Below are 18584 nucleotides of genomic sequence, written 5' to 3'. Positions count from 1 at the left end.
TAGAATCTCTTTGTTTATTTTTAAATTCCAGATCCATCTGCTCCACCAGCTCCATCTAATATCAGAATTGCTAATATCAGTGCAAGCAATGATGGCAGTGTGAATGTAATGATTACATGGGATCTTCCAGAAGAGCCTGATATCCCAGTGCACCACTACAAAGTCTTCTGGAGCTGGACCTACAGCAAATATGTAATTCCAGCAAAAAAAAAGAGAAGGAAGACTACCGATGGGGTAAGAAAGAAATTAATAAATGGGACAGAAATCTGGCTTATTTCTGGCACAAAGTATAGTATAAGTATAAAATATGTGACAAATTGAATGATTTCAGCAGCTGCTAAAGTGGTGGTCTGCATATCACCAGGGTCTTCATATCACCAGGGTCTTCATATCACAATTTTGATCTCTCAATGCTATCTTAGACTGAACTCAGGGAGAGAAGTAGACTTCTGCCTCAAAATGAAGTTAAATACAATAAGCTTTTCAAGGAAAGTTCAATAGAAAGTTAAATGCTGTTAGTCCTCCAAATTCAGGCTTATTCTATTAGTGCTTCTTAAAGATGCAGTGCTTGTTTTATTTTAAAAGCCTATCTTCATCTGTGACATTGTTCTTTCACTACGCAAATAAAACTTGTGATACTATCTTAGAGAATAACTGCTAAATAGTCAGCATAGGTCCAAGGGAAGAACATTCTCAAAACTCTTTAAATAAGCTGCTGTACCAAAGATCTGACATATTTCCTTAACAGCAAAGAATGAGTTTCTTTAATGATGTATTAGGTATTGGTTCACTGGAAAGCTTTCTGTTATGATATCCTTAAATATATTGCATATTATTTTAAAGTAATTAAAAGAAATAGAAATCTATTACAGATAACAGGTTGAACTTGATTCTCAGTGCATTGTGCACAGATGCATTATGAGAATTTTGTCCCATGTCTACGTCAACACTGTCTTTTGGCTCTGGCTGCCCACTTGAACTGCAATGAATGACAGTCACAGGGTCATAGTTCCCTCTTTGTCCCTCAGTCACCAAACCTTTATAAAAATAAAGTCAATGAAGGCTGCGTGATGAAATCATGCAAGAAAATTTGCACAGAAAAGAAGGTTAGTTCTTAATTGTCCTCTAAAAAAATTATTCTGGCAAGATAGGAGTAGGGTTGGACTATGCTATGTAGAAAAGTTTGTGTTCCTCAGGACAGTTTACATTGGCTTGAGACCTTCAAGACAGAGTCTTCAGCCTAAAGACACCAGGGAGCTTTCTCTCTACAAGCTGGTCCTTAAATCACAAACCCCAGAGAATTTTAAAATTGATCTGGGTCCTTAATGTTGATTTGGCACTTTGCATAGCGTACATCCTACATACAAATATATTAAAACAGATCTAATATTGAACATTATGTTAATTCAGACCAAGTTTCTGACCTTGAATATAGGGAAATACAGAAGAATCAAGATGTATTTTTATAGAAAAGTATGGCTCTTACAATATCTTTTGTATTAGTCCTAGTTTACTGTACTTTTTCTTCTGCAGCCTGTAATGAAACTGTACATCGCTGCCAGTGATATTCAGAACTCCCTACAGGACACTCCATATGCTATTGCTAATCAGTGGTCATTTGAATATTATAGCAAATCTTAGGCTAAAAAAGGAAAATGCAGGAAAACTTAAAAAAAAAGGAAAGGTTGAAAAATCACATAAGTGAAGATTATTTTTGCCCAGTTTTAATGTTTAGATATATAGCCTAATTCAAATAATTTTATACTGATTTCCATTTGAAATCATTCCAGGTAGACATTCAGTTAATTTGAATACAATATTAACACTCTTAATCAAGAGCTATAGTCAATATGTCAGCACAAAACAAGTAAAGATAATTAATATTAAATGTTTCTGGCAATTCCTTGTTAACATTCCAAGTGTTAAATATAGGATGGTTGCGTGGGTAAATAGTTGTCTTTTTCACTCTGGATTGACTGTCAAACTTAAGAGGCACAAGGAATTCTAATAAAAATAAGGAATAATGTCTTCCACCTGGCACTTGTGCTAGAAGGACATTTTTATAATTAAATCTAGACAAAATTAAACTCTAAGACTGTTGAGAAGCCTGGACTCTTCTTTGCAGTATTGTGCGACTTGCCTTAGTTTATGGGTTATTGCCTGGTGAGAATGATAAACCTACTCTGTTGTTTCCCTATTAAAGACACTTCCATGACACTAGAAACTTTTTCCATTATATTTTCCATTTTATAGGGGAAAAGTGTTCTTACCAATGAGTGGGTATTTTTTTTTTTTTAATTTTTTGTTTTCAAGAGTTGAAACAAATAGAAAATATTGAAGAATGTATTAAATGTTGGATTTGAGCTGTGTTCAGACTGGCTTCTGTAGAAAAAGTTTTCAATTGCTTTACTAACAGAAATTGGGGAATAAAACATTTAAATTCTTTGGCTAAAATGATTTTGGCATAAGAAAAAAACTTTTTATATGGAAGAAAACCCTTTGTTTTGGCCTAAACAAAGGTTTGGAATTGCAAAAATAGCATCAACAAGGTTAGTATTTTTAAATGACACAGAAAAACAGAGTCCAATAAAAGAGATTTTTTTAAAAAGGAAATTTTACTCTGAAATTTATACATGAGTTTTCTAATTTCAAAAAGCTTGGGTACCTAAGATAACAGGCCTGTTTTTAATAAAGGGCTGTGTTTCAGCAATACTATAACTGCTTTGTATATTTATTCTGTTATAGGCCCAAAATTATGTGGTCCTGGAGGGACTCCAGCCCAACAGCAACTACAATGTAGAACTGCAGGCAGTAACACGTTGGGGTCAGATACGCCTAAAAAGTGCTAAGGTTTCTCTCCATTTTAGCACGACTCAGGACATCAGGAGTAATAGTGAGTAATCATATTCAAATACCTGAATGCTTTTTCTCTCCTTTATCTGGAATTTGAATGTTTTATATAATGATTTCTCAAATTTAAAAAAATAATTTTCTTAAAGCAGGCTGTTTCATAGTACAAAGATCTTCTCTCAGTCAAGTTGAGTAACCTTTTCATGTTAAATTTCTTATCTAAGAATTGGTGTCAGTTTCTGCCTAATTCTTTGTCTTAGATCCTACTCACCTAAAATAAACAATTTCAATGAAACATCTACATGACTATTGTGTTAGTGTTCTTTAGATGTTATATAGGTATAAATACTGATGGTATTTGTCAGTGTGTGGAATAAAATCATTTCTATGTCTTTGTCTTAACTGAACAGTATTAACCTGCAGTATCTTTCAAAATCCTGACTATTTTTAGTAGCCTATAATAGACCTTCAGGTTCTTGGACCACACAAATACGTATTTACTATGAATTGATATAAAATATTGTCTCTTCTTTTAGGAAATCAAAAACATTCCATATCTAACAAGCAATGCATTCTCAAAATATTGCTTACATAGGACCTGCACTCAAATTAAATCTCAAGATCTTTAGAGGTTAGGTTATGCATTGCTATAGTCTTTGGAACCTGACATGCTAAGTAATATAATTGAAAACTGTATCTGAATCTGAGAGTAAACCATGATTCTTAGTCTTGGTTAAATGCTATTTGTACAATTAAAATACACTACTGGGTTACTGCCACAATTGCTGATGTTTCTCTGTTTAACTAATATAGAAAAAATCTGATAATAAGATGTTAAAGAATATGATTTTAAATATTCTTCCCTGTCTCCATTGCATTTTCCATTCATTTACATTCTCTAAAGTACACTCAAAGTTTAAACTTGTGGCCATTTTCATAACAGAACTGTAATTACTTTCAACCTAACTAATCAACTGCTATTGTTGCCATATTCTGTTTGGGAATACACAAAATATTGTAAAGTAGTTTTTAGCTATAACAGACCTTCTTGTCTACGATTGCTTCCCATATTAATGTACCAAGAAGAAAAAGTAAACCTAAATATTCTTTCTTTTTCCCATATTAAACTTACTTTTACTACTTTTCTGGGCCATCTTAAGAGGCAGAAGAAGGTTAAGTTTTCATCTCTTCCATACAATGTCTTTTCTTCAAATCCATACCAGAATATCAGCTTGAACCTTCACAGTTTGTACATTAGTCAAGTTTAAATCCTCGGTTGTGTTAAATCCTCAGTGAAGCACAATGTATGTGAATATAAGAGTTCTGCCCTTTCCTTATTGGCTCTCCTACATTGTATCTGTGCTTTTTGTCATCCCCTAGAAAAGTAATGTAGTTTACAGGACTGTGCACAATGTCAAAAACTTCTTTGAGTCGCCACATAAAGTTGTCCTTTGTTTTCTATTTGTACACAGGAGATGTAATAGAAGAAAAATTACAGTGAGAACTGGGTGTTTAATTCCAGAACACTGAGCCATTAAGCTACACTAGAAACATATCTTTGGTGTTTATGGGAGGTGTTCATGTTTTGCTGAATCTTTTCCTAAGAATTTTTTGTGGAATTTGCTACTGTTTTTCCTTTCTCTTTTCCTCCCCTTCCACTCCCCCTGCAAAGTTCATTTTGCTAGAGAAGCAAGCAAAAATTTTGTTGGTTTTTTTCGACCCCCCTCCCAATTTCCTGCTCTTGCTCTCAGTGCTAAAATTCAAGGTGTTTAGTTTTCGGCCCAGTCATCTTGACTGTCATGTTGCCAGATTACATCACAACTCTGAGAAAGAGCTGGGTTTACGTCAGATCACAGAAGAATGCTGGTGCTGGGATTTCAGCTGAGTCAGGGGTTGGTCTGTGTCCTGATAACTGGAAGAAAATTCTAGATACCATTATACAGAACTAGCCAAAGGAACAATGGGCGAGCTGTTGAAGTTCTTTCTCTCATTTTACTGTGATAATAGCTTTATAAACATTCCCATTTTGGGAGCAGGGATAATTAATCAACCGACCTTTCTCATACTTTATTGCTAATCTTGACATCAGGTCAGATCATTGTAGTCTTTAAACATAGTAAATAAAGACTTTCAGTATAAAAAAAAACCTCTAAGCTGAAGCTGAGTAGTTGAGATTGAACCATGTAATTTTTGGTACCATTCCATACCTACTGTGAGAAACCCCTTCACTGGTAGTGCTGTATCAGCTCTCCATGGCTTCACTGATGATCTGGCTTTCTTGGTCTATATCATCCCTGCATTGAGAGAGGAAGATGTTAATTTCACTTCTCCCTCTTCAAGATATTGTGTTTTTCAGAATCTGAAGCAGATCACATCTCAGGTATTACTTACAAACCCTCTACCAAATGGCGTTCATTTATGCTACACCTCACATGTGACTTTGGTTGTTTCATCATTTTCTGTCCACTCCAGCGGCACCTCTTCCCTATCATTGCTTAGAATTCCTTCCACAATTTTACTTGGATACTCTACCCTCTCCTTGGTTGTTTTGCTTCAGAAAACAGTCCATCAGTATTCTCTGTGAAAGTCTGCTGTCTACTTATATATAAGTAGTACAGACTTTGTAATGCCTGGTGCTTTATTTTGCTTTACTGGGGTGACCTTTTTGTACTAAAAGGTTCATTAATTGTTGTATTTTTCTTAAAACTAGACTAAGACTATACTGAGAATAATATTTTTGTATTGTCATATACTTAAAGTATTTGACTGTTCTGTTCAAATTGTGAACATCCATTTAGTTAATGAGCAGTATGTTCTTTCTAAGTGCAAATCAGTGCCTGCAAAAACTAAAACATGTATTTGTTTTACAGTAGAGTATTTCAGTAATAAGTTTACAGACAAATCTGAACATTCTTTCTACTAAAGCTTTGAGGTAAAGGATTCAAGATTCTTTGAATCTATACACTGATGTCACACATTTTAGTGAATAGAGCACTCTGCCGAGAGGTGTATTTAGGCCTTTTTGGACATTTTAAAAAAATGGCTAGATTGTAGCTTATGTAGAAAAGCAAATAAAAACTACTCCTAGAGGAGATGCAAATTCATCTTCTGAATCTCTCTCAAGTTAGGTACAGAGTCAGTCCTGCTTGAGGTACTTTTGAGAATACTCAGAAGCAGATGGATAAATATGAAAAAGAAAAAAAAATGCTTGAAATATTATCTAGGACATGACATTCATGGCCTGTCTTTACTTGGGGACTTCCATAGCCTTTGGGAAGTAATTCCAGAAGCAACATGCCAATTTTGCTGAAGTTTCACTGTCAGATGCTCTGCTCTGTGTGGAATTAAGCTCTGGGTTTAAGGTGTCTGGTCCTATTGTCAGAATAGGGATAGTCCATAACCCACTGAAGTAATTTAGTCCTGCAGACCTCTGTGAGCTTTGACCCCAGCCCTCTGGCATTATATTTCCCCACACTCAGATATATGTTGCCTCACTATATTTGTATGCTTCACTTCTGGGAAATACAGCAAGACTCTTGCTTGATCTTTATATAAAAATATTCTAAATTGATGTCCTGGTTTTTCTGGAAGTGGAGCAGACAGAGAATAGCAAAGCAGAGATGTAATAAAATTAAAATACTTTAAGTTGAGGAATACCTAATAGATTTTAGTTTGTACTTCTCTCTATTACTTTTTGATAGGGCTGAGAAAGTAAAATTTGGCCATAAAGCGAGTTTCAGCTGAAGCTACATGTAAGGCAAAATGGTTAATTTTATGTTACTTGTGAGGCAAAATATTCCAGTTTATTTGTTATTTGTGACAATTATTGAAATCTGAGCCTTTCCCTCTTTCTCTCAAGTATGTAATTAATAATTTGCCACTTCCTAATTATTGGACTCTAGTTTTCATTTAGGTGTATTATTGAATTATACAGCTTTTTTTTGTTTATAATCTGATCCTCTTAATTGGATTGGATATATTTGCAAATGTGCAATGAAAATTGCAGTTTGAATCAACATTGCTGCCTTTTCAACTGAAAATATCTAGAAATATTGTCAACTCTGATAAATGTTCATAAATTGTTGCCAAACAAAAGGCTTGATGAAAGACATCCCATTACCATTGCTTGTTGGAAGCTAGGCACGTATAACCAAGGGAATTACTGAAAGAAAATTCTGCTCTTACAGTGTTTCCCTAAGCATTCATCATTCACTGTTGGAAACAGAAAAGTGGGCAAGAAAGATCTTTAATCTGACCACAATGTTCTTATATAGCATACCAAAAGACTATATTTACTTTTATGTAATAACCACATGTGGCACTCTGTGGGTTACACTCAATGCAGTCCTTGGTTTTTGTGCATATTCAAACACTGCACAAATATAAAGACTGAATGATTATACAGAAGTACTGCTAGATACTATGTCTGTTTAAAAAGTCAGTCTGTTAACATTTCTTCTTCTTGGGGATATAAATACAGTCCCTTTCTTTATGATTCTTTAGAAAATTTACAGAGCCTTTTCTTATAATAATATATTTATCTTTTTCTGTCCCTGTCTAAAATATTTTCTTTGACTGAATTTCAAACAAGTGATATTCTTTTCAACCATTACAGACAGTTTGTTCCTTATATTAATTTCATTCAGGTAAGATACTGAAATAAGATAATTTGGATGAAAGATAGTATTATTTTCTGAATTTCAGCACAGTTAACATAGTCATTTTACAGCACCATACTAACTAAATAGTTTCCTGATTGTTCTGTGTGTTGCAGAGGAACGGACGTCTGCTGGGAAACCACAGAAAGGACTGGTAGATCCTTACCCAAACTTTCAAAGAAGGAAAACCACTCGTTTTCTAAAAATTGGAACTCCTTTCTATCAGGACAATCAACTTCAGGTCAAAGTCTACTGGAAGAAGACGGGTTTGTCAAATTTTTGATTTACTGTTTTTTCTAAGGAAGACTCTCATCGTCTGTCTCAGAGTTGTAGAAATTAATAAAATACTATAGAGTAATTCAGAGTTAAATCCTGTGCCCATTCTTCCATCTCTTCACCTTCACATTGGAATGTTGTGTTGTGTTACATCTGTGTAAATGTCTCACAGGAGGAAATGACATGAATTGGTTATCCAAAATTACAGTCAGTCATGTTGGGATGCTGAATCTTCACATAGCTGAGACAATTTTTATTTCTGTAGGAATTACCTCTCTGAAGTTTTAAGTAGGCCAGAGCCACAAAAGCTCGGAGGAACATCTGAATGTTGCCCCCCTAGAGGATGGTTGGAAGATCTCAAGCACATACAGTTCCAGGGCAGATTTTCTGCTGATGCCACTGCAGTGTCACTTGTTGGACTTTGTCTTTTGAGAAATGAGTCAGGAAATTAATGCATATGGAAATCATGCAGTGGTGTCACAGAAACTAAAAAGTAGTTTGAATCACAAAATTTAGATCTATACTACCTCACTGTAGGGACACAATAGGCTTTATGCCAAACTTTATAGTCGGTCACAACCACTGAAAAAGTCTTGAAGTTGGTTTTCTGCTAGGCTGCATCCCTCTGGTTTTCAGAAAAATCTAACAACAATTTTATGGTTTAGTCATCCAGTTTAAAGGAAAATGCCATACATTTAAAGTGTCTTAGATTAAAAAATCAAAAAAGGGATTTTCCTTTCTTGTCCTCTAGGAGTATGTAGGTTGTTACAAATTGCTCCAGCTTAGCCATTACAAGTTCATATGCTGTTATTTCAAAACGTGCTAACACTGTTAGTGTTTACTTGGAGCAATCTACATGTGTAGCAGTACCACTAAATAAAATCCATTCAATTTTTGTGTTTGAAATAAAGGGCTACCAAGTGGATAATCACCTTTTTTTTCTGGAATTTTTCAAAGAATTTCCGAAGTATTTAAGTGCTTTTGTGTTTAGGTGTGTGCAGCACCATCTTGAATGAGGACAGGCTATTTAAATGTTCACTTATGCTATGTAACATAAGAATATGTCACACAGAATTGTGCATGAGGCGTATCCTTTGCTTTTTAAAAAATGCCTGCCTGTTTGAATGGTGGCCTTCTGCTGTGTTAATTACTTTCAAATCCATTCTTACTCTTCCATAAAAATCTGCAGGCTTTGATTCAGCCTGACTATATACACATTTTAAATGTTTGTCCCTGTCTTGTCTGTGCTAGTTTTCTTTTTCTAGCTTTCCCCATTATATTTCAGTTTTAGTTAGCTTCATAGGAAGCTGGAGTAATTTAGAGTTTAAATAAAAAAGTTAGGTATTTTTAATTGGGGACTATTGTTTACCTAAAAATGTGGTTTTCGTTATCCAAAGCGAGATTTATATATTCTGAGCTTGGTTGGGACTGATCACCTTGAACTTTGGCCATTTGCAACTGTGATGTCGACTCATTGACCAAGCTCCTTTTATAGTCAGAAAAGAAAAGCAGGTGATTTCTGAAGCAATTCATCTCCCTCAGCAGCAGAATTGTTCTCTGGAGATACCCCTCTTCTTTACTGAGAACAGAAGGGAACTTAGACAGCCCATTTATAGAAAGCTAAGAGATACCTAATGTCTCTCTGTGAGCTGAAGTTCAGTTCTTGTCAGTCTGTACTGAAAAAACTGAGGGAAGGATTCAAAGATGAGGAGACTATGATGTCTCCCACAGGCATCAGGCAGGGCTGTGCAACTCACAGTCTGCAGGCAAGAGTCAGCCCAGTGGAACAATCGATCCAGCTGCAGCCGTTTTCCTGCCAGCCTGTTGCCAGAAAAAAGACCATGTGTCCTGTGACCAAAATGCCAGCACCCCTATTGAAATTCACCTTATTAATAGTTTTCCAAAGTTAGTTGTACTTAAGGAAGAAAAAATCGTGACCAGTATAGCAATATTCTTGTTCCAAAGTAGATACTTTGAACTAAGTGTCCACTAATTATCATGGTAACAGAGATAACAAGAGACATTGCACTATAGATACTTAAATGTTTCCATCTAAATCTGGAGCTGAATCTCACCCTCTACTACATACTTGGAGATAATATTTGTATTAAATGCTATAGATGTCTGTAAGAAGAAATAGGTACTCAGCATCATTATAGTGACTCATAGTTTGGAAATAAGAGTGTTTGGAAGTGGTGTAATCTCCATAATAGGAAAATGTCGCAGACCTGTCAAAAATGACATTGATTTACATGCTGTGACCTTGTGCCAGGAATGGACTAGCTGAGTTGCCAAGAAGCTGACTGTACAGCTGACTCATCTTGTGTGAACATGTATGCATCCAGTTACATAAGGGGGCACTCAGAGGTCTGTTTTGGTCATGAGCTGGGGCAAGCTCTATAATAGGCACTGGGGTGTTTAAGTACATGCCCCAGTCATGCAGTGGAAGATGCCTTCATTTTTCTCCCAGAACAAACAGTGATAGCAAAGGTGTGTGAAGAGGGGCAGAATATGGCAGTTCATCAGACTTTTTAATTTTCTTTTTTAAAAAGAAAATATCCGCATTCTGAGTGACAGCATATGCAGTAACTCAGCAGGAGCCGTTGTCTCATGTGGAACTGAAATATAGCCAGTTACTTGCTCCTTAGAAGCCAGTAACTTCTATAAGCCCTTGCAGGAGTTTGGAGATTATATAGTGCATGGATGAGGTACTGACTGTAAATTTACTAGTGACAATTTACTGCAGAGAAAGTCTGTTTCACCACGCAAGGAACACAGCAGGAGAAGTATATTGGCTGTGTCCTGTATTTATGAAAGACAGCAGTTACTGGAGCCAGCTGTGTTGGGAACTGTACCCGTGCATCTTTCTCCATTATGAACTGCACTGTCTTAAGTTGTGTTTAGTGAGTTGCAGCAACTACAATAGGAAATACTGACAGAGAACTTATCTGAGCCTGCTCTATGGCATAACATATATTTATATTGCAGGTAGGCAACCAGAGTTCAAATCCTTCCTCACAGGAATTGACCTCTTTGTCTCCTACATGGTGGGTGAACACAGGAGTCCCTGTTGATTGCAATAATGTTCGCATTTTCCTGTGAAAAATCAACACTTTTTTTGGTGGAGAAACAGCCATTCTGTAGTCCTATATTAGAATGTGCAACATTAAAACATAAAAATTAAGAAACTATCATAAAACCACGTGAAATAAGTAGATTGAGAAGCATAAGAGTTTCCACGATTAAAAAAATAGTTCAAGAAATAAAAGTCTCAAGCTTAAACATGTTGAACATTTGTAAATTGATCAAATTTCAGTTGGTTGTAGCAATATTTGCTTTGTCTCATTTGGCTTTCAAGTTTTTTTGTACTCTCTGCAGTATACATTGTGATCCTAACAAGAGATGGTTGCAGAGATAATGAAACAAAAACATTATTTAGATTTTGAATTTTTTTTTTTTAGATGAAGACATTTAAACCAGTATGTTGTCACAGAATCACAGAATGGTTGGGGTTGGAAGGGACCTTGGAAGATTTAGTCCAACCTCCCTGCTAAATCAGGTTCACCCAGAGCAGATTGCACAGAATTATGTCCAGGCAGGTTTTGAATATCTCCAGAGAAGGAGACTCCACAACCTCTTTGAGCAGCCTGTTGCAGTGCTCTGTCACCCTCAAAGTAAAGGATTTTTCCTCATATTTATATGAAATTTACCTTGTTTCAGCGTGTGCTCGTTGTCCCTTGTCCTGTCACCGGGCACCACCAAAAAGACTCTGGCCCCATACTCTTGACACCTGCCCTCAAGATGTTTGTATGCACTGATAAGATGCCCTCCAGGCTAAACAGGCCCAACTCCCTCAGGATTATTCTAAAAGAATAATCTTTTAGATTATTCTCATTGGTTCTCTTGTTAGCTGAGAAATCATTTTGCTTTTTAATTTGAATCATTTTACTCAGTCTAAAGAGCTAAAATAGGTCAGAATCATAAAATAATTTAAATGGGTTGGAAGGGACCTCTGGATGTCAGCTGGCCCAACCACCTGCTCAAAGTAGAACTAACTCTGAAGTTAAATCAAGTTATTCAGTTCTGTCTGTAAGGCTCTATAATAGATGTTGTCATTGTTTCCTCAGTGACAGGGAATTTATCCTTCATGAATACCAGCCTACACAGGCCATCTAAGTTTATTGCAGTGTGCCTTAGGATTCACAGAAGGTATGGTGATGTCTGTTGACATTCAAAGGTAGTTCTTCCATGACTATGAAGACAAATCCCTCAGTGAAATTTGCAGATGTGCCTCTCGGAAGCCAGTGAAAAGAACACAATGATGACGTCAGGGCCAAAGGTCTTGGTTTTGTACCATCCTTCTGAATAGAATTCATCAGACCTCTGTTCTGTGCAACAACTGCAACAGAGGGTGTGTTGCAAACTATGACCAAACTGATTTCATTATACAGTAAAGGAGTGATTGCACGTCAGTACTCAGAAACTCATTCAATACTCAGAAGTTTTTGAGTAAAAGTCTTAGTAAGTGGATGGATTTCCATATATATGCATCATAATGTGCCACAATTTGTTAAGCAGGAAAAACTTATCTAGGCCTTAAGTGTCATTTAAGTCCCATTACTTCAGTAAGCACAAGGCATGAATAAAAATGTAGGATCTGGACTTTACATTAAAATAGGTCTCTTTCTGAAATAATCTTTCAGTTTGAATGCTTCAGTATGATGGCAATAATAACTTCACTCCAGGACGTATGCTAGCAAAAATATCTCCACACTTCAGGCAGTACAAGGTACTTAGCAAATGCACATAATTTTGCTAGAGTCATCAAAAAGCATATTGCATAAGAATACAATAGATTCTTGTGGAAGAAAGAAAATGTGTTTCGCTTGCTGCTTGATTTAGGCTTGGGATTAGAGAAACATACCTTAATACATTCCTTAAGCAACAAGAATCCCACCTTTGTAAATGAAAAGAAGAATGTATTTGTGTACAGAATTTTTGGCCGTCTTGACTGTGTGAAATTAGAAATTATGAACTGTTTATATCAAATGGTTGAATCAAATTAAACAAATTACTTTTAACTCCTTGTTACTGGAGTCACAGAGTACCATCCATTACCAAGAATGGATACGCTCTGAACCCCCTACTTAAAAGGATTAGCTACTTAGGATAATTAAGATCCTCAACATCTTTTCCAGTAATCAAGACTGAAGGTGTGAAAATAAAAAGATGCTTACATTTTCTTTAGTTTTCAGTGGTTGGGCAGCTGAAGAACTGAGGTTTTAGATGTCTGCTGAAAAGCCTACAAGTTGCTGCAAAACAGAAGAAAAAGAAAATACTTTTTATGAACTCACTGCATCGACTCTCATCACTTGCTGCAATAATTACAATACATTAAAATATTAGGAAGTATTTTCTTTCCAAAGCAACGTATCTCAATATTTTCTAACCCATTACTCTTCTTTCACTACCATTTTCTTGGTGGCTGTTATAGGAGTATAATGCACCTCTCCTTGTTCAGGTAAAGTTTTATTTTCCTTCACTTTTTATTGAATGAAATCTATGTGCATTTACTTCCCCCTGTTTAAACTACACATTTTAAGTACTTGTAGGTATTTAAAATCAATATATCTGCCCCTTGGTTTTGCTTAAAAAGACAAATATTTAAAATGCATTAAGACTTGGCTTCAGGCTCCTTTCTTTGTGTTTCTGTAAATGCTAAAGCAGAAGAAAAAAAGAACACTTAAGGCAGGGAGAGGCAGAGAATCCTCCATTGTCTGATAAATCAACCAAACAAGAATAATGAATTAAATTACAGGGAAGAATAAAATGCAAGGCAAGGCAAAGCAAACAGAATGCTATCACAAGTGCTTTTAAACCCAGATCTTAGGAAAACGAAATTAACTTTCACTTAGTTTAGGGACATAAATGAAGTGACTGTATGTACCGACTCTTTGTTTGTAATAAGGTATTTCATATGGCAGGTTTTAAAATAATTGAAAGCTTTCCCCGTGTTATCGAATGGTCCTTTCTCACGGAAGTAGAGCTATTGAAGTTAATGAAACCCCTCAATGCCAGCTGGAGTTTCTTACTGTTATTGTAAAGAATTCAACACTAGTTGCTTAACGCTAATGCATTATTTAGTTTGGTACTAACTGTTGCACTAGGCAGATTAGTGTTTGAGCAGCTGGCCATATTCTAATTATCGATATTTAAGCAGTAAAATATTTGTACTTCAAGATATCACCAGGGTCTGGATGGTTCTTCCAAGAAAATGACCTCACTGTTAATTATTGTGAAGTATACACCAGTATATTGCCCTCGGACTTCCATGACAATACAGAGATTTTGTCTCAACAGCAGTTGATTGTGTGGGTATGCATAATGTGCATTAGTATTTAGGGATTTAATTAGTAAAGCTGGCCCCAAGCACAGGAATCTTCAACTAGATCACCTCTTTAGAAATGTACTTGTAGACATTGCATAATTTGCTTTTGCACATAGGCTACAGCTGACTCAGATGCCTTTATCCTATGGACTTCCACAGCATCCTGTCTGGGGAGATAGGTAATGCTGTCAGCTTTAATTCCTATGGGAAATTATTCCATAGTTAAAAGAATATCCTACCTGAAGCATCTGTGTGATTCCTACTCCTCCCTGACTTTATCTTACGTAGGCTTAATATAGCTCTGGGAAAAATCTCTTTGCCTTTTTGGAGAGAATGAAAAGGGGAACAGCTGACTCTTGTACTGTAGAAACTGACTACAGGACTCTGAGTGTGTTTTGTGTCCATATGTAAAGTGCTGACAGTACTTAAAATGTTACTGGTGGGAGTCATGAAAAACATCAACCACAAATAATACAATTTGGTAGAGCAGATGGTGTGCAACTTCTCAAATAGTCTGCAATTGATTAGTGAGACAAGTAATAAAGTTTTAAAATTACATTTACAATATTGGTAACCTCGGTGGCATCTCCCCTGCAAATGAGACAATATGGGAGAGTCGTTTCAAGGGCACAGTTTACTGCATTTTTTTGCATGTTTTCAAAAGCAGAACAGAAAACCATTACTTGTTGCCTTTCACTTGATTCCAAATCTCCATACCTTTCAGGGTAGGTGGTGAAAGCTCTTGGTGTGAGAGACTTAGGGCAATTTGTCCAACTATTAGTCCCAGAAATGTAGTTGGAATTGATTCAAAGTCTGCCAGGAAATCAAACAATCACAGGCCAAATCAGAACTACCCACTGTGGTGCCAGAGCTCAGACATCACAGAAGACTGATTTTGCTTAACAGGCACCCACTGATGTCTGCTAAAGGTAGAATGTCCAGAACATTCGTCAGACTAGTTCTAACACTTTGTACAGTTGATCGATTTATTGCTTCATTTTAAAATTTACATGGTGTGGGCTGTTCGGAAGCCCTTGGTGTGACCTGAATCATACTCCAGAACACCTTCAATAATTGTGAAAGTGTATTTAATTTAATTTATGCATTTAAAAGAAGTATTCTTTTTATTCTTAAATTTAGTAACTGATAGAAATTTAAGCTTGATTTCTTTTGAACTTGCATTAAAGGATCAAATAGAAATATAATTGCAAATTACCTGGTTCATGAGTGCAATCCAAAGATAGACCATCATTAGGTGGAATGAGGACCTGCGGTCCGACTGTAGATACACATACTGCGTTCCAAAATTATTTATCAAGACTTAACTCACATGCATTGAAAAAATTAACTGGCCAACTAATAAGTAAACTCTTGACTGATTTTTTATTCTTCAGGAAAAAATAAGTTTTCAAACCCAGCATCTTTATGTACCTTCAGTAATACTGTCTGCCTAGTACACATTTTCTATATTTCTAATTACTTCTTGAGTATTACCACAACCTATAAAGTTAATTATTTTAACAAAAAATACAGTACTTCATATGTATGCATACATCTATAGTATTACTAAGCTTGTCAATGGCAATGTCTGTTGTGAGGCAGTCTCAATAACAGAGGGATAAAATGGCAAGTTTTTTGCCATTCAGTTCTTCCTCTTTTTTCCCCAAGCTGTATCACTAGGTCATATTAAGTTAAAGTTCTGTCTTACATGCTTACACCATGCTACCTCGAGCAACCATACGATTCCTACTGTGAGTAAAAAGGTACTGAGGCACTATAGTTTAGCAAGATACTTCTCCATCGGCTATGGGCTTATAACTGTTCATGAGTGCTCTCTTATCCTGCCTAAGTTCTGAAAACATTTATCATGTGATCCAGGGGAGGTTAAGCTATCAGCAGGGAATCATCATGCTCATGGTGAAGGTGGTTTAAACTAACGAGTGTCCTCTGTAAATCGGGTCAGTTTTCCTCCACATGCCTCTTTTTAAGCTGTACTTTTAATTAGCCTGGTTTTGTAAGGTGGCCATAAAACCAGTTGCATAAACACTACAGACAGGGAAGGAAAATGGACTATTTGAATGAGTAGCTAGAGTTGGAGGGAAAGAAACCAAGAAAAGGGTATCTGACACTAATATTATAATCTAAATTTGAAGATGTCCCATGTATGCATCTGATGAATAATGAGTTGTTAAACACCAGTTCCTTTTGCTGCTATGACCATAAACTGAATTAAAAAGTCTCCATAGTAGTCTAGACCAAAGATCCTACCCAACAGGTATTCTGCTCTTGTCCGTGGACAAAAGGAAATCAAACGGAACTTAATAATAGGGCAAGAGTCTAATGGTTCTTCTGCAGATTATTGTCCCGGCTTCAGACAATGTCTGTTTAATGAAAATTCCTGAGCCTGATGTGATTTCATATTATTTATTCACTTCTGGTGTGTTAATCTTCACAATAATATCCAGTGTCCCATTGGGGTGACATAATTTTTTGGGCATTTGATACATCCTGGGCTATGGAGTTCCAGAGTTTTAAGTTCTTGTTCTATGAGGAACCACACTTTTTAATTTGTTTTGAAGGCAGTCCTTTTACCTTTATTTGATTACAAATTCTTACATTGGGGACACAGAAAACAGTCAAGCTCTGTTCACCCTACCTGTGTGCACGTGATTTTATAGATGTTTAAGCTGGTTCTTTTTTTTGTAGACTCATTAATTTTATACTGTGGATTTAGAAACTGCGTGATAAGGCAAAGCAACATCCTGATATGGCATGCTATGATGCATATCAGGAAATTCCAGTTTTGGAACTTGATGGATCATTGTACATATGTACAAACTCACCCTATGGCTTTTGCATGGGATGTGAGAGAGAAGGGAGTAGCAGGTGCACCTCTGCATCTCTTCTCACTGTGGAGTTAGAGATAGGATGGGTCTGTATCTTGACTCTGGAACAGGGAAAGACTCCAAGATTATTTACCTTCAATATAGCCTACTCATCTAAATTATTGTCCAGATTTGTTGAAGTTACACAGAAAGCTAAATAATAATAGAATGCGATGTAATGATAGGGTGCCTAGTGACATTTTCAATGTGTCTATAACCATAGTGAGTGTTTTTTGTTTGGGTTTTTTTTTTAGTTTTTTGTTAAATTCAGGTTTTGGATACTTAGATAGCTTTGAAAATCTGGCTGTGAGTGAATAATGTAGGAAGCTACCATTCAGCCTACAAGCAGCTATTGTGAGACTTGGAGCTTACAAGAGGCAAATTTCCTTGTAATAGAAAACCAGAATGAGATACTGTTGAACTCAGTTTGTATAGGATGTTGTGTGTGGGAAAATGAGTAAGGGTAGAGGTAATCCGGCTTAGAGATGATCCCAAACTTAAATCCTTCAATATAAACATCTTCAAACCTTGAGGCTTCCTAGGTCTAGATATGGACAAAAATACTGTGGCTCAGGCCTGTCTTTAAATTACATAGTAATCGTTAATATAATTTTTGGAAAGGCTTATAGCTGTATTATACAAAGAATGTGTTCTACAGAAAGAAAGTTTGTTTTAAATGGCATAATGTGAGAAACAAAATCTTTGTGATTTAATTGAAACTGCCTATATTCCACGTAAGAGCAGGAAACAGTAAGATTTGCCTTGTTAGGAAGTGTTTGTTGAATGAAGTTTAAATGTCAGCTGAAGGTTTTGGTGTTTATTTTAATCATACTGCTTGAATAGGTGATTATTAAAAAGTTTTTTCTCAGAGTTGTCATGAATACCATGAATTTTGTAACCAAACAAAATTTTGTGGGTTTTTTTCCCTTTTTTATACCCCCATGTGGACCAATGCATAGGCAGCTAAAGAGACAGAGAGGTTTTCATTTAATTGTTTTAAGATGCCTGCGACAGAACAAATAGTTTTTCCAGGGAAAAGAGGAGTACAGAGAGACTTACAATGCATTAGCCCATCAGTGCAGCATTTTAACAATAGTTGAAGGTAAATTGTGTTTCCCCCACTTTGCCCTTGTTAAATTACCATGAGTAAAATAGCACTTGTTACTGTGTTATTATTTCTTGTCCTATCATGAGCTTCAGATTGCAAATGTTGGACATCATGATTCAGAGTCATATAATGTTCATGAACCAATATATGAAGAAATAAATAAGCGTTAAGGTCTGACTGAGCATATCTTGCTTCTCTGCAATACACTGAAGTATCCCTTCCCTAACTGGTTTTCAGTCATGCTGTAAATACCATGTGGATTGCTTCATGCTAATCAAGTCTTCAAAACTGAAGGAACTAGTAGTAAATAACACTGCTTTATTTATTCAATTGGATTTTGCCCATATTTCAGCCTTTCCTTCATATTTTTCAGCAACTGAGTCTTAGCAGAAAAAGTGTTGATGGAAAATTGCATATTA

At 36.0% G+C, this 18584-nt stretch overlaps 1 protein-coding gene across 2 annotated transcripts in view; it reads left to right on the top strand.

Annotated features, from left to right (window-relative positions):
* Positions 1 to 18584, top strand: part of ANOS1 (anosmin 1) — a 136963-nt gene that overhangs the window by 100022 nt on the left and 18357 nt on the right. For both annotated transcript variants that reach the window (XM_017812330.1, XM_017812331.1), the window contains 3 exons: positions 32 to 234; positions 2746 to 2893; positions 7625 to 7774. In XM_017812330.1, coding sequence (XP_017667819.1) covers positions 32 to 234; positions 2746 to 2893; positions 7625 to 7774 — 501 coding nt within the window. The remainder of the gene's footprint in view (positions 1 to 31; positions 235 to 2745; positions 2894 to 7624; positions 7775 to 18584) is intronic.

This window comes from Lepidothrix coronata, unplaced genomic scaffold (genome assembly GCF_001604755.1).
Source record: "Lepidothrix coronata isolate B3197 unplaced genomic scaffold, Lepidothrix_coronata-1.0 Scaffold35, whole genome shotgun sequence".
Taxonomy (NCBI): domain Eukaryota; kingdom Metazoa; phylum Chordata; class Aves; order Passeriformes; family Pipridae; genus Lepidothrix; species Lepidothrix coronata.
Note: the sequence above shows the minus strand (reverse complement) of the source record. Positions and strands in the feature narration are given on the sequence as shown.